This window comes from Danio rerio, chromosome 10, assembly GCF_049306965.1.
Source record: "Danio rerio strain Tuebingen ecotype United States chromosome 10, GRCz12tu, whole genome shotgun sequence".
NCBI lineage: Eukaryota > Metazoa > Chordata > Actinopteri > Cypriniformes > Danionidae > Danio > Danio rerio.
In genome coordinates, this window is record NC_133185.1 from 48,656,439 (window position 1) to 48,673,965 (window position 17,527).

The 17,527-nt window shown below is 35.8% G+C and overlaps 2 protein-coding genes across 15 annotated transcripts in view; one reads left to right on the forward strand and one right to left on the reverse strand.

Moving 5' to 3' along the window:
- The window catches only part of edil3b (EGF-like repeats and discoidin I-like domains 3b), a 64,286-nt gene extending 54,841 nt beyond the window's left edge, over nucleotides 1-9,445 (reverse strand). For 8 of the 14 annotated variants that reach the window (XR_012386600.1, XR_012386601.1, XM_073915263.1 and 5 more), the window contains exons 1-3: nucleotides 9,251-9,445; nucleotides 481-555; nucleotides 92-124 (exon numbers count right to left, since the gene is read on the reverse strand). Coding sequence is in view for 11 of the 14 variants with exons in the window: in XM_073915263.1 (XP_073771364.1) it covers nucleotides 92-124; nucleotides 481-555; nucleotides 9,251-9,317 (175 nt within the window). In the remaining 3 variants the exon portion in view is untranslated. The remainder of the gene's footprint in view (nucleotides 1-91; nucleotides 125-480; nucleotides 556-9,250) is intronic. The other 6 variants (XR_012386602.1, XM_073915260.1, XM_073915265.1 and 3 more) reach the window with 1 other exon arrangement.
- Nucleotides 9,446-12,398: 2,953 nt separating this feature from the next.
- The window catches only part of rasa1b (RAS p21 protein activator (GTPase activating protein) 1b), a 43,885-nt gene continuing 38,756 nt past the window's right edge, over nucleotides 12,399-17,527 (forward strand). Inside the window, exons 1-2 of the mRNA XM_001921687.9 lie at nucleotides 12,399-12,467; nucleotides 13,062-13,730. Of these exons, the coding sequence (XP_001921722.2) occupies nucleotides 13,243-13,730 (488 nt within the window). The 5' untranslated portion in view covers nucleotides 12,399-12,467; nucleotides 13,062-13,242. The remainder of the gene's footprint in view (nucleotides 12,468-13,061; nucleotides 13,731-17,527) is intronic.

A 17,527-nucleotide genomic window follows, 5' to 3' on the forward strand; every position in this document is an offset into this window, starting at 1 on the left:
AGATGCATTGTATGTGAATGAAGAGTGTGAAGACCTTTCTTTAAATGAAGGAAACCGTCCATTAAAGGAGGCTTTAAATACACAAACTCACCAATTATAGATTGTTCTTTCCAGTCTGACGCTGCTGAGAGAGCAGAAAGTACAGGGGGTGTGAGATTACAGATGAATACTGTAGAGCCTTCCTGTGTTTAACATACAGTTTATGGTGACAGTAAAAGGACGTTTCAATAAGTCTCTACATGAAACATCACTTATTAAATATATAATTATTATCATTAGGGCTCTTATAGCCTAATTAACTGAAATAGATTTTTGAATAAAATAAAAATATATGAAAAAAATGTATAATAATAATTGATTAGAAAAACTTAGCCAATACCCCCCCCCCCCCCCCCCCCAAAGTTTCATTTAACATAACATAACAAAACTTTTAGACTTCTCAGATTTACAATTGCTTAAAAAAGTAGCTTAAGAACTCACAGGACCCATTTTCATCCGCTGGTGTTGTGGGACAGTCAGCGCTGTTCTCACAGGGAACTGGTTCACATACTTCACCTACAAAAGAAATCAATATCAGTAATAGAAAAGCATTTATTGAACAATAAACCAGGATATTAAAGTATACTCTGCAGGATCATCTGCCTGGAGTGATGATGCTAAAACTCCAGCTTTAAAACCCTAGGAATAAATTACATTTTCAAATTCAAATAGAAACTGGTCATTTTAGATAGTACAAATATTTAAATGTTTTATTTTAATTTCTGTAAAAGTTCATTAGGAAGTTTTTTTTACTTAAGTTTTATGAATAAAATATATACATTTATAAATAATGTTTATTGTTTAATGTTGTGTATTACAAAGGTAATTAATTAAATTGTAATTGTAATTAAATACGGTAGTTTACTGTTATTTTGGAAATGTCTCAACTGTATTTTTAAATCACAGCTACCATGAATAAAATAATGTATTAACATTCATTCTGGTGGAAACCAGTGATTTTAAATAGTGAAAATGTTTCACAAATTGTACAGTTTTCGCAGTATTTGGAATCAAAGTAAATGCAGGCTTGGCGAATATTAGATACTTTTTAAATACAAGTTATATCTAAAGTTGAAATTATTCGCCCCCTTGTTTATTTTTTCCCCAATTTCTGTTTAACGGAGAGCAGATTTTTTCCAACACATTTATAATCATAATAGTTTTAATAACTCATCTCTAATAACTGATTAGTTTATCTTTGTCATGATGACAGTAAATAATATTTTACTAGATCTTCTTCAAGACACTTCTGTATAGCTTAAAGTGACATTTAAAGGCTTAATGAGGTTAGGCAGGTTAGGGTAATAGGCAAGTTATTGTATAATGATGGTTTGGTCTGTAGACTATCAAAAAAAAAAAACAGCTTAAACAGGCTAATAATATTGACCATAAAATGGTGTTAAAAAAATAAAAAACTGCTTTTATTCTAGCCGAAATAAAACAAATAAGACTTTATCCAGAAGAAAAAATATTATCAGACATACTGTAAAAACTTCCTTGCTCTGTTAAACATCATTTCGGAAATATTAAAAAAAAGGAAAAAATGATTCAAAGGGTGGCTAATAATTATATATATTTAACAGTTCTGTCTGGTTGTCAAATCTGGTTGGCTGATAGCACTGCAATATTCTTTAATAACAGCCACTTCACTCTTGTGTATTACTCCGCCCATATAGAGTGACAGCAGATCAATAAATATTGCAGCTGTTGAACAACATTATGTACTTTTGAGGGGTTTTTTAGGCAAGAGTGTAGTTGTTTAGATTGAAGCTTTGCAGGTTTATTTTTAAGGATAGTGCCTATTTTAAATATTTATAATTTCGGATATTCAGCACGCCGTCTGCCATGCATCAGCCTGTCATACTGAGCAAAGACGGTTGATGTTTCACCACAAGAAGCCAACAGAGAACACGTAATAAGAGGATAAAAACAGGGTTTAGCTAAATAAATCATTATAAATCAGGTAAGTGATATTCTAAGTTGATCTCTCTCTTTTGTATGTTGTAGTGCTGTATTTATACCATAGTAATCTGGCGGTGTTTCCTTTGCTTTGGCATTTTCAGGGTTAATTATTGTGATTGCTACAGAGAAATACTGGGATATCTCTGTAGACTGATGACATTTCATGCTGTTCAGCCTTATAATCTTAAAATGTGAGCAAAAAAAAGTTTTGTCTTTACGTTAGACATTACGCTAGAGAATCATTCAAACACTAGCTCTAAAGTGATGTTAGTGAATTAGTAACAGCTACTGCTGTCCTGATGTCAGCTTGTAAATGTAAATGAATGGCGGAAGAAAGTAGTTCCTCGTAAAAGTATTTTTGAGACTCTCCGTGTTTGATTTTCTTTTTTATATACAATAATATTTATATTAAGTTTTACATTTTTAAACACCATTTTAAGTACAATATTATTAGCCCCTTTAAGCTTTATATTTTTTTCGATAGACTACAGAACAAGCCATTGTTATACAATAACTTGATACACATATATACACATATATATATTTATTACTGGTCTAAATCTTGTGTTTGGTTGGGTAAATGTTAAAGAGTAAGTACGTCTTTTAATACTTCAGTACATAAAAAGTTTGCGATGCTCTTCTCCGTCATGCTGTTGTTTGCAGCTGAATTATTCATTATTATTGGATTATTGAGCTGCAGGAATCTGAAGTGTTTACACAGGTGTCCGTGTCAGAAAACAAAAGGCCAGCTCTTCAGAAGTGTGTAAGGTTAAGTGCGAAAGAAGATTACAGTACATCTTTTGTGTTGAGAAAGAAACACGGTTGACAGGGCCGTCTCGTTTCACACCGATCAAACACAACCTGAGGGCGAAACTCACAGTGCATTACAGTAGCGCCAAACACACCACATTCTGCTTTCCAGAACAATGAAGTTCACACCGCCAGGATGCTTGTTGGTGCACTGGAAAAATGATTCATTGGGTTTGCAACATTTTTTAAGTTAATAATAACAATAATACATTTTATTTAAAGGCGCCTTTCTAGCAACTCAAGGACACCGTGAAATCAACAAGAGAAATAATAAAATATACGCAACAATAGTGCAGATAAAATTAAATATTAAAAGCCATGTTAAGTAAGTGTGTTTGGAGTCTTGATTTGAACAGTGTGAGGGAGTCAACGTTTCTGATGGCAGGTGGTAATGAGTTCCAAAGCCGCGGAGCAGAGCGGCTAAATGCTCTGTTGCCCATAGTCGAAAGCCGAGAAGAGGGAACAGACAAGTGGAGGGAGGAAGAAGATCGCAGGGTGCGAGAAGGAGCAGAAATGTGGATGAGGGCAGACAAATATGGAGGGGCGCAGGGCCGGAGTGGGACTCTTTTTCAGCCCTGGAGTTTCAAGCCTCAGACCGGCCCACCTCAGTTCACGACTGACTATATTAAAATAAGGTCATTTCCAATTCAGTTTCTAATGACACTATCACGTCTTTTTTTTAAGAGAACAGCTGCTTTAGAACTTTAAATGTTCAACAACCCTAACAGTATTGTATGTCGTAACAATAAAACTGAAAAAAATTACATACTCAGACAAGGATCAAACCCAGGTCAGCGGCGTCATAATGTAACGTGCTAACCACTGGACCACAACAGTGGTTATATATAAAAAGAGCAGAGCTGCGGTAAACTAATGAAGAAGAAGACTGTGGTCAAGTAAATAAATAAATTAATTTAAAAAGTGTGACTGCTGAGAGCAACAGATTCTGGAGCTAGGGACACCGGCCCTCGCGGACAAAAAACGGACCGGCCCACCGGGAATTCTCCCGGTCCTCCCGATTAGCCTGGAGGGGCGAGATTGTGGATGGCTTTGAATGTTAACATAAAGATTTTAAAGTCAATTCGAAAATAAACAGGTAACCAATGAAGCTGCTGCAGGACAGGGGTGATGTGACGAGAAGAAGGAGTATGGTGATGATACGGGCAGCTGAGTTCTGGACCCACTGAAGCTTACGGAGAGTTTTGCAACCAAGGTAAGTGGTTGCAAACTATTTATATGAGCTGAATTTAACTAATGAAATGTATTCATGTTCAACTTAATTTGTTTGTTTAAATTCAGCCCATATAAAGTGTTTGTAACTACTTACATTAAAAAAAAAAGAAAAAAGAAACTCAAACCAGCGACCTTCTTACTGTGAGGCCACATTGTCAACCGCTGATTCACTGTGCCGCCCTGTCTGATTATCAATAACATACTAATAATCATTTCAATAAAGTATTCATGATAAAATAACAAAAAAATATTCATATAAAAGGAAATATTTCACCAAAACTCCATCACAACACTAACCCGATCATTGTGCTGGGTTGTCAAATCCCAATGTTGGGTCAAACATGAAAATAAAAAAACAGCTTTGCGTTAAAATTGTCAAATAAATTGAATTTACTAAAGTTTCTTTTTAAGCAGAATGTTTGTGGTTATCCATATTTGACCCAACTTTAGGTTAAAACAACCCAGCAGTTGTTAAAGCATTTTGTAAGCATGTGCATAACAATATTAATCATTTTAATAAAGTATTCGAAAATCCAATCAGTAGTATTTCACCAAAACTTCATTAAAACACTAACCCAGGTCTTGGGTTGTCAAAACTCAACATTGGGTCAAACATAATAAAAAAGAATTCATCATTTCAATAAAGTATTCATTATAAAATAGCTAAAAATATATATTTAATAAAGAAATGTACATCAAAACACCATCAAACTCTAAGCTACTGTAGGTCATTTCTGCACTAAAAATGGCAACATTGGGTTGAAAAGACCCAACGTTGGGTTAAATTTTTGAATTAAATTCAAATTACACTTTAAAGAAAAAAACACACAGCAGTTGCTTTATCTATATTGGACCCCACTTTGGGTTCAAGCAACCCAGTAATGGTTTTTACATTTCTGTAAGCATGTGCACTAACAATAATAATCATATCAACAAAGTATTCATGATAAAATAATTAAGAAATATTACACTAAAACTCCATCATAACACTAATTCAGATCATTTCTACACTAGAACAATGCTGGGTTGACAAAACCCAATGTTGGGTCAAACATGAAAAACCAAACATTGCATGGGTTACAAATTTTATTTAAATTATTATTATTATAATTATTATTTTATTTAAATTGCACATTTAGTAAGCGCAATGATTTGTTACTTAAAACAATAACTCGAATTTAAATGACACTTCTTAAACAACAAAAAACACACAACGCTTGTGTTTATCCATATTTGAACCAACTCTAGTAAAACAACCCAGCGATTGTTAGAGTGTATGTTTTTACATTTAAGCACATGAACTGACAATAACCGTAATTTTAAAAATGCAATAAGAAATATTTATAACACCACATCTCCATCATAACACTAACCCAGGACATTTCTACAGTACACTACAAAATGCTGGGTTGTCAAATCTCAATGTTGGGTCAAACATGAAACAACAACAACAACAACAATAATGTTGTTAAAAAAAGTCAAATACATTTAAATGACACTTTTTAAAAACACAACAGATGCATTTATCAACATTTGACCCAACTTCAGGTTGAAACAACCCAGCAATTGTTAGAGTGTATGGTTTATATATTTTGTAAGCAAGAACACTAATAATAATAATAATAATAATAATAATAATAATAATAATAATAATAATAATAATAATGAAATTCAATAAACTTTTAATGATAAAATAACTCAAAAAGTAATAAAGAAATAGTTCAGCAAAACTCCATCATGACACTAACCCAGGTCACTTCTACACTAAAATGCTGGGTTGTCAAAACTCAATGTTGGATTTTGAATTTAATTGAAATGTTTAACCAAACGTTGGATTTTTCCATTACACTTTTTATTAAACATCCATATTATCCAAACATCCTTCATCCATATTTGACCCAACTTTGGGTTAAAACAACCCAGCAATTGTTAGAGTGCATGGTTTCTATATAAGCTTGTGCACTAACAACAATAATCATTTCAATGAAGTATTCATAATTAAATAACAAAATAATAATAATAATAGTAATAATAATAATAATAATAATAATAATAATAATAATAATAATAATAATAATAATAAAGAAATTTACACCAAATCCATTATAACACTAACCCAGGTCATTTCCACACTACAAAAAAATGCTGGGTTGTCAAAACCCAATGTTGGGTCAAACATGAAAAAACCCAAACAATTTTTAATAAATTTAAATAACTCATTTTTAAACACACAACAGTTGCTTTATCCATATTTGACCCAACGTTTTGGTTTAAAATAACCCAGCAGTGGGTCCTGCATTTTTGTAAGCCTATGAACTAACAATAATAATCATTTCAAGAAAGTTTTCATGATAAACTAGCAAAAAATAAATTCAATACAGAAATATTACACCAAATCTCCATCATGACACTAACCCAGGTCATTTCACCCAAAATAAAAAATCCAGGGCTGTCAAAACTCAACAATGGGTTGAACTTGGAAAAACCCAACGTTTTGTTACTTAAAACAATAACTTGAATTTAAATGACACTTCTTAAACAACAAAGAACACACAACGCTTGTGTTTATCCATATTTAAACCAACTCTTGTAAAACAACCCAGCGATTGTTAGAGTGTATGTTTTTACATTTAAGCACATGAACTGACAATAACCGTAATTTTAAAAATGCAATAAGAAATATTTATAACACCACATCTCCATCATAACACTAACCCAGGACATTTCTGCAGTACACTACAAAAAATGCTGGGTTGTCAAAACCCAATGTTGGGTCAAACATGAAACAACAACAACAACAACAATAACAACAACATTGTTAAAAAAAACATCTAATAAATTTAAATGACTTTAAAAACACAACAGATGCATTCATCAACATTTGACCCAACTTCAGGTTGAAACAACCCAGCAATTGTTAGAGTGTATGGTTTATATATTTTGTAAGCAAGAACACTAATAATAATAATAATAATAATAATAATAATAATAATAATAATAATAATAATGAAATTCAATAAACTTTTAATGATAAAATAACTCAAAAAGTAATAAAGAAATAGTTCAGCAAAACTCCATCATGACACTAACCCAGGTCACTTCTACACTAAAATGCTGGGTTGTCAAAACTCAATGTTGGGTTTTGAATTTAATTGAAATGTTTAACCAAACGTTGGATTGTCCATTACCCTTTTTATTAAACATCCACATCATCCAAACATCCTTCATCCATATTTGACCCAACTTTGGGTTAAAACAACCCAGCAATTGTTTGAGTGTACGATATCAGCATGTGCACTAATAACAATAATCATTATTCATAATTAAATAACAAATAATAATAATAAAGAAATTTACACCAAATCTCCATCATAACACTAACCCAGGTCATTTCCACACTACCAAAAAATGCTGGGTTGTCAAAACCCAATGTTGCGTCAAACACGAAAAAACCCAAACAATTTTTTAATAAACTTTAATTACTCATTTTTTGTACTCATACACAACAGCTGCTTTATCCATATTTGACCCAACGTTTTGGTTTAAAATAACCCAGCAGTGGGTCCTACATTTTTGTAAGCCTGTGAACTAACAATAATAATCATTTCAAGAAAGTTTTCATGATAAAATAACAGAAAATAACACTAACCCAGATCATTTCTACACGGTTGTCAAAACCCAATGGGTCAAACATAAAAACCCAACGTTGGGTTAAAACATACCATTTAATTTACTTAAATTACCCTTAAAAACACACACACAAGGGTTGCGTTTATGCTTATTTGACCCAACATTGGGTTCAGGGGCGGACTGGGACTAAAAAATCAGCCCTGGCACTGTAGCCACACCAGCCCACATTACTACACTGCCACAGCCCCTTGCACGGACACGCATATTCACTAATTTGGTGTATAGATGGTGAAATAATATAAGCAGTACCATATATGTAATAGATATTTAAACATTTAATGTATGTGACTGGACCAAAAACAAATTTATATATGCGATCATTCATTAATTTTCTTTTCGGCTTAGTCCCTTTATTAATCTTGGATCACCACAGCGGAATGAACCGCCAACTTGTCCAGCATATGTTTTACGCAGCAGATGCCCTCCAAAGTGCAGCCCACTGTGAAACCCCTTATACAGCACATTCACATACATGCACTACGGACAATTAAGCCTGCCCAATTCATCTACAGCACATGTTTGGACTTGTGAGGGAAACCAGGAGGAAACCCACGCGAACATGCAAACTCCACACAGAAACACCAACTAACCCAGGCGAGGCTCAAAAAAGCAACCTTCTTGCGCCCCTCCGCTGCTCTCTCTCAAGACTATTTCTGTTAATTTTATGCATTTGGCAGAGTTTGACTTTTTTTTTTTTTTGCTTTCTCTGAGCTTTTCGGCACCTCCTTTTTTTATGGTCCATCTCTGACACTTAGCTTGTGTTGCACTTACTGTTTGTTTGACATTCTAGCCAGATTTTGGGTCGGCCCATCTCGAAACCAGCCGGTCATTGCTGATTGGGCCAATGCTTAACATTTATAATTATTATTACTATTAGCATCATCATCATCATAATACTCACATCTTGCAAGAGATAAAAGCTGCCTGCATGTAAAAACAATACATATTAAAAAATAAAAAAAATAATAAAAATAGCTGACCGGCCCACATTTAAAAAATGGTCCGGCCCTTCTGGCATTTGCCAGAATTGCCAGATGGCCAGTCCGCCCCTGATTGGGTTAACACAACCCAGTAGGCCAGTTTTATAGTAATGACACCTGGGTGACAGCCTGAGTCACGGATATAAAGGTCAGCCAGAATGCACAGGATGACATTTACCACAATAATCAGCTTACTCCATTATAAACACAGGTGATGTCTCAGGCTCTCGGTGTTGTTGATGTCCAGTATTATTATTATTGTGCAGGTGACCTCTGGATCACCTCAAACTAACATCAAACAAACATCACCGATCACATCACAGGCTATTGTCATCTTCATGCAGATTACACTGAGCGTGTGTTGTATAGAGGGCGCTGACATGATCATTAACCCGAAATAACCCCACCATCATGAATTATGTGTGAGGATATCTGAATCTGATGATGATGAAGTTCTGCCCAGCGTTGTAAACTTACCCGTGTGAATGCTGTGGTGAACGCGAGTCGTATGGTGAAGAGTTGTGTTTATAACTCACCCGCGGATGTCGGATGCGGGAGGGACGCGCCAGTGCGGACGAACAGCAACAAAAACACGGGCAGCATCGCGGGAAACTCTCGTGTGTCCGCGGTTTGTCCTGCAGTCCTGAATCCGCGGTGTGTGGAGCAGAGATGCGGATGAAATGCAGAGAGACTCGCGCTGGTGCTGATGCTGCTGCTGCTTCAGCTTCACTGCAGTGATGATGAAGATGGAGAGCAGACTGACGCGCGCGCGCACACACTCACTCACACATATAACTATAACTTTCAATTATTATAGGCATTTAAATGCATAGCTATACTTAACTTGCACTTAAACACCGAACGCTATATAGAGTTGGAACAAATATAGACGCACGCAACCACTGCATTTAATAGTGTAATTTTAATTTAAAATAATCCTTATTTTAAACACACCGACTTACTATATATTTGACAAAAAAAAGTCATTTTATGTTACTTTAATATTAACTGGTTAATCAAATTCCAACAAAAAAGTAAGTTATACAAAGTTTAACTTATTTGTTTAATCAGTTTGACTTGATGCAAGTTGAGATGAATTGAAAATTAATTAATTTTTTTTACAGTGAACTTTTGGTCAAATGCGGACCAATAAAACCCTTTTTTTTGTTTTCTTGAGTAAACCTTTTGATAATTTAGCCTAAATTTAATTGGGAAAAATGGCCCTATTGGCTTTGTCTATAGCTATTTTGACCCATTTTTGTTTAAATTAATTTAATAAAAAAAATAAATTGGACATGGCTCAGTGGTTAGCACTGTCTTCTCACAGCAGGAAAGTTCCAGCTGGGTCAGTTGGCGTTTCCCTGTTGCATGTTCTCACCATGTTGACGTAGGCATTGGCGAGTTTATTGATTTCGGGGCCCTAATCAATTCCAGCCATGGGGCCCCAAGTCCTGAAATGCACCTTTTCTACTTTTACTTCATTTTTATTTATTTTGCTGTTTATATATATATATATATATATATATATATATATATATATATATATATATATATATATATATATATATATATAGTTGAAGTCAGAATTATTAGCTCCCCTTTGAATTTTTTTTTTCTGTTTTAAATATTTCCTAAATTATGTTTAACAGAGCAAGGAAATGTTCACAGTATGGGGTCAACATTTCTGTGTGGAGTTTGCATGTTCTCCCCGTGTTTTATTTTATAACTTTATAACTCTATAGCATGCTTTTATAGTTGCATTGATTTCTTATACAGTGTTCAGCATAAATGAGTGCACCCCGTTTTAAAAATGAATATTATTATTCATTTCTAAGTGTATATAGGTGATGTATTTTGGTGCATTTGAGCAAAACAGATTTATCAAATAGATATATTTATTAAAATAATATTTTAGTCACTGAACAACTTTGGAAAATGGAACGATAACACATTTAAAATCATGCAAAATATTACACAAAAAATTCAACAATTTTATATTCAGTATATTTTTTTGCTTCTCATGTTTTTTTTAAATTACAAACTACCAAATTACTAAATAAAATTTTTTTTTTTTTTTAGTTTATTCCTGATTTTTGCGCTATTAAAAAAAGCTATATTTTTCCCTAAGGGTGGCACGGTGGCTCAGTGGTTAGCACTGTGGCAGCAAGAAGGTTGCTGGTTCAAGTCCCGGCTGGGTCAGTTTGTTTTTCTATGTGGAGTTTGCATGTTCTCCTCGTGTTGGCGTGGGTTTCCTCCGAGTGCTCCGGGTTCCCCTACAGCCTAAACACATGCGCTATAGGGGAACTGATGAACTAAATTAGCCATGGTGCATGAGTGTGTGTGTGAATGAGTGTGTATTGATGTTTCCCAGTGTTGGGTTGTGGCTGGAACGGCATCTGCTGTGTAAAATAAATGCTGGATTAGTTGGTGGTTCATTCCGCTTTGGCGACCCCAGATTAATAAAGCAAAAAAAAAAAAAAAAAAAAATTGGGTTTGTCTAGAGCTAGTTTGATACTTCATGTCAAATGTACAGTTTACTTGGTTGATGTCAAAATTGTGTGTTTGGCGCCGTCTGTAGGTACAAAAAGGTAAGATCATTTTATAATATGAGAATACATTTTCAAATTAATTCATCATTTACTGTATAACATAATGTTTCCCAGTGATGGGTTGCAGCTGAAAGGGCAACCGTCACATAAAACATAAGCTGGAAAAGTTGGTGGTTCATTCCGCTGTGGCGACCCCGCATTAATAAAGGGACTAAGCCGAAAGGAAAATGAATGAATGATTGTATAACATAATGCTAGGCAAACTTCTGAAAAAACAACATATGCTGGTTAGTTATACTGTATGTTTTGATGTTGTTTTATAGCATCTAAACATATACCTTACCACCATGTATGCAGTTTTTCAACAGGGATCAGTTCTGATAATTCATGGATAAATATCAATAATGATTACACACAGTGCACAACTAGGCTAATAAGTAGACCTCATGAGTCAAACCCCCTGAGAGACCTCTGCTTCTGTTTGAATTAATATTTTATACAGGATGCTTTACAATTTTTATGCATATACGTTAGATTAGTCAGAGCCAGAGCCAAAACAAACTAATCTAACAATCAAATAGACTTAAGATCAGTCCGAAAAAAGAGTACACCCTAATTAATGTGTAAGCGAAATTATTAAACAAAATTTTAACAAACGTGACGAATCAAGAGAAACATAGGCTATATATATATATATATATATATATATATATATATATATATATATATATATATATATATATATATATATATATATATATAACTTTTAGTTGAATTTTTTTGCAGATTTTTTGTTGTTGTTGTAACAAGTCGTTTGATTTTAAATGTATTAATTCGATTCCTTAAAAAATTTAGGTGACCAAACACTTATTTTAAAGAATAAAATTGTTTAATTAAAAATGTTTTGTTTAAATGTACACAAATTACTGGATTTATACACTGAGAAATTGATTTAAAAATATATTAATAACGGTTTCTAAAGACATTGTTACCTCAGGACGTTTAATATATGATAATCTGAATCAACTGCTTTTTAAAACACCGTAATAAAAGCAAAACACTTTAACTCGCCGTGCTCTCTTGTTAGTGTTTAGGGATTTAGGACAGGAGGTTTGCGGGCGCGTTCACGTGTGGTGGGAGTGTTTGAGGGGCGCGAGCCTGCGCGAGACTTCACAACACAACTCTCATCATGAAACTATCTAAAGTGAGTGAACCGAAAGTAACAAAACAACTCATTAACATCATCTTAACCTACTTTTAACACTCCCGCATCACTGTAAACACGCCTAAGCGCTCAACTAACCCTCAAACGCAGCACTTTGTGGTGTCAAACTAGACCAAAACTATGCCAAGCTAACGAGCTAACGCACATAGCCGTCATTTGTGTGCAGATTTGATTTAATGCGGCGTTTCAGTATTAACCTTGCTGAAACGCGGTTTAACAGTTCCTCGTAGATTTGATGCTTTTCCCCAATTAATAAGAGTGTGATGTAACTACGTGTGAAAAAAAATCCGCTAGCATCATTGTGAAGCGTGAACATCCTTATGAGCAAACATACATTTCAAGATGCTAATCCCAATTTTCCTGTTTTAGGGACTGTTCTTTGTGTCATTATCACGATATTTACCCGATTTTGTTAATAATATTTTTATTTTTAAGTGTATTTATCTCTGACATTGTGTTTAATCTGTTATTTTCATGTTTTTGTCTCTTATGTATATCAATATAAAATAAAAACATTGATATTTCTAAACTATATTGCAGAATTTCATTAACTGTGTTCTTTACTATTTTCAGATGAGGAGAACATCACACTGTGAAGACCTAAATCTTTGTTTCGTGTGTTAAAAACCAAAACATCACACTGAATAAAAGGCAAAAGTCCCAGAAAAGACAGTAAAGGTGTATTTGTGAGTTTCAGGAGGGGAAACCCTCCTGAATATTGCCTGCTTTTATTGTCAGCTTCACAAGGTTGACAATGATGGCAACCCAGGGTGGAGGCAAGGAGCCTGATCCCTTTTCAATGGTGCCCCGCATAACCAGAGCAGACGGGGACACCCACATACCAGCCTGTCATGGTCAAGGGATACAGATCTCAGACCTGGGATCAGCTTTATCCATCCACACCACAGTTTTACCACCTAAACAGCCTCCCACAGTCACGTATTCCATCTTTGGCAAGGATCCGAGACCCGGAACAGTCATGTTTGCCTCAAAGGGAGCTGGTGTTAGTGCTGGACATGTCATTTTGGGATCTTTTTCAGGAGTTGGCAGAGGGATGTCAGATCCTCAACATGAAGGTGCTGTTGGATGGGTACCGTCCGCATCCTTGAGTCCTGAAATGTGCCTGGCAGCACCTTCATTCCGTCCGCTGAGCATCGTTGAAGAAGGGGATACTCTGGATGTGCAGGAGATTGGAGAGGATGAGGAAATTGTCTTAACCCTCACCGCGCCGCCTCCCAATCAGTGAGTGATGCTTTGGTTTAATTCAACATAATTCAAGTTCACTTGTATAGCAATTTTTACAATAGTTGTTGTTCTGAAGCAGCTTTACAAAAGGCACCTACATTAGTCAAAACCAGATAATTTAATGACTTTTCTAGGGTGGACAGTATATAAGGTAATGTCTATAAGTTAGGGCTGCACAATATATGGTTTCGGCATCGATGTCGCAATAATCACTCCGCAGATTACACAATGTTGAGTCTGGATTATTATTCAACATTTGCATGTGTTTTTGAGGCCTGTGACTGTATGAGGATTTTAAACTAATTTATGCATAAGAAATTGTATCATTTGTAACTTTAATAGCGATACATTTTACTAAATTGTTTTTATTTGTATTATTCAGTTTCTGTTCCTGAATATTGTTAGACTCTGAAAATGATCATACACTGTTAATTTCAAGTTTATCTTTTTTTTTTTACGTCACGCAAAGCAACTTCCGGGTCCAAGCACTCTATCAAACTGTATGGGGACACTCAACAAATGGTAATAATAAACTTTTACAAAGCGATGTAATACTTTAAAAAAAATCACGATCTTAATATATATATATATATATATATATATATATATATATATATATATATATATATATATATATATATCCATGCCCAATATCCGATGGCCAGGAATTGATTAATGGCCAGGAATTGACACTATATATATATATATATATATATATATATATATATATATATATATATATATATATATATATATATATATATATATAGTTAAAAAAAAAGGACCATAACCATTTTTAAAAATGTCTGATGGTAAATCATACCAAAGGTACTTTAGGGTACTATTATACTATTTTAGGTCCGTTAGGATTACCTAAATGATTTGCATTTAAATGTCAGAATAATGAGAGAATTTTTTTTTTTTTGAGAATTTTTTATTAATTTCTAGACAGTCAAAAGTTTACACACATTTCCTTGGTATTTTTTTTTAGCTTTGCTTTTAAACTGTATAACTTTGGTCAAATGTTTTGGGTCTCCTTCCACAAGCTTCTCACAATAGTTTGCAGGAATTTTGGCCTGAGAATTATTGTAACTGAGTCAGATTTGTAGGCTGTCTTGCTCGCACAAGCTTTTTCAACTCTGCCCACAAATTTTCTATAGGATTGAGCTCAGGGCTTTGTGATGGCCACTGCAAAACATTCACTCTGAACATTCACCCATTTGTGGCCAAGTTTTAATGTCCTGGCTGATGTCTTGAGATGTTGCTTCAGTATTTCTCCATAATGTTCTTGCTTCATGATGCCATCTATGCTGTGAAGTGGACCAGTCCCTCCTGCAGCAAAACAGCCCCACAACATGATGCTGCCGCCCCCATACTTCACAGTTGGGATGGTGTTCCTAGACTTGTAAGCTTTCTCCTTTGACCTTCAAATGCTATTTATGACCAAACAGTTCGATCTCAGAGCACAGGACATGTCTCTGAAATTAGTCTTTTTCCCAGTGTAGTTTAGCTAATGGTAATCTGGCTTTGTTGTTGATTCTGGCTTGTTGATTTCTCCATGTTGTCACACAAGGAAACAGTGTGTTTGAGGTTATCTTTCAATACTATTCTACAGTTGAGCCTCCAAGTAACTCAAATGTTGTCAATTAGCCAATCAGAAACTTCCAAAACCTTGACCCCATCATCTGAGCTTTTCCAGAGGCAGAATAATCTGATTGTATGTAAACTTGACTTTAAAGAAAAGTTATAACAATTTCTCAAAGAATGTCTTTCTCATTATTCTGATATTAGGCATAACAGAAACAATTGTAATAATCCTGACTTACCTAAAAGAAAAAAGTTTAGTCACATTAACATCTGACTTTTTTTTAATGGGTATGTGCCTTTTTATACAGTGTATGTAAACTTCTGCTTTCAACTGTGTGTGTGTGTGTGTGTGTGTGTGTGTATATATATATATATATATATATATATATATATATATATATATATATATATATATATATATATATATATATATATATATATATATATACTCTCAGAAAAAAGGTACACAGTTGTACAAATAATGTTCCTTGAGGGCCAGTTTTGTACCTTTGTAAAAGTTGTACCTTACATGTTGGGCCAGACGGAATCTGCGGAGGTTTTTTGCTATTTCTGCGGAGAATTTTGGTAAAAATTATTATTTTGGGAGTATCCAGTAGGGATGTAACGGTATTGTAAATACCGTCATACCGCAATATTAATTTTTTTCGATATTACTGTAGTCGCATGACTCGGTAAAACTATAGGTCTTCTGAGAAAATTTGCTCAGGCGAATGAAGCAAACGGGAGGTAGCGGAAACTACAATTCCCATCAGCCCAGGCTTTGCCATCATCCCTTGCGGTCTGTTGACGCTACAGATACAGTAATGCGGAAATGGAGTGTGCTGCTAGAAGCGGGCATCAAAAAGAGCTGGAAATGATCGAACCTGAAGCGGGTGTTGTCGCCGCACGCGTACTGAATAGCGGTGTTGTCGCGCGCGTTCTGATCAGCTGTGTTGTTGCGCGCGTTCTGATCAGCTGTGTTGTCGCGCGCGTTCTGATCAGCTGTGTTGTCGCGTGCGTTCTTATCATCTGTGTTGTCGCGTGCGTTCTGATCAGCTGTGTTGTCGCGCGCGTTCTGATCAGCTGTGTTGTTGCGCGCGTTCTGATCAGCTGTGTTGTCGCGTGCGTTCTTATCAGCTGTGTTGTCGCGCGCGTTCTGATCAGCTGTGTTGTCGCGCGCGTTCTGATCAGCTGTGTTGTCGCGCGCGTTCTGATCAGCTGTGTTGTCGCGCGCGTTCTGATCAGCTGTGTTGTCGCGCGCGTTCTGATCAGCTGTGTTGTCGCGCGCGTTCTGATCAGCTGTGTTGTCGCGCGCGTTCTGATCAGCTGTGTTGTCGCGCGCGTTCTGATCAGCTGTGTTGTCGCGCGAGTTCTGATCAGCTGTGTTGTCGCGCGAGTTCTGATCAGCTGTGTTGTCGCGCGAGTTCTGATCAGCTGTGTTGTCGCGCGCGTTCTGATCAGCTGTGTTGTCGCGCGCGTTCTGATCAGCTGTGTTGTCGCGCGCGTTCTGATCAGCTGTGTTGTCGTGCGCGTTCTGATCAGCTGTGTTGTTGCCGCGCGCGTTCTGATCAGCTGTGTTGTTGCCGCGCGCGTTCTGATCAGCTGTGTTGTCGCGCGCGTTCTGATCAGCTGTGTTGTCGCGCGCGTTCTGATCAGCTGTGTTGTCGCGCGCGTTCTGATCAGCTGTGTTGTTGCGCGCGTTCTGATCAACTGTGTTGTCGCGCGCGTTCTGATCAGCTGTGTTGTCGCGCGCGTACTGTAAAGCGGGGAGGGGGGGTTGAGCGCGCATACTCAAGGTGTTGTCGCGAGCCTACTGAAGGGCGGGACGGAGGGTGTGACACAGCACACTGTTCAGATTGATACAGACATGAGACCTCTATCTCACTCATGGCTTGTCCTCTCAAGTGGGGGAAAGACAATGCACAACGTTCCCCACTGCTGTCAACCTGGGCCAAGTCATATCTCTCTGTCCCAGAAACCTCAGTCCCAAATGAGAGGGTTTTTTTCTGTTGCAGGGGACATTGTAAATACCCAGAGATACCAGCTTTTACCAGATTATAGTTATATGATAATTTTCCTTAAAACCCATCTCTATCTAAGTGAGTGAGTGATTAAATGTTGAATGTGATGAGTTTTCAACAATACTAAATTGAAACTTTATTTTTTTACATGGTTTAATAATTTTTTGTTATTAAAATTGAAGTTCC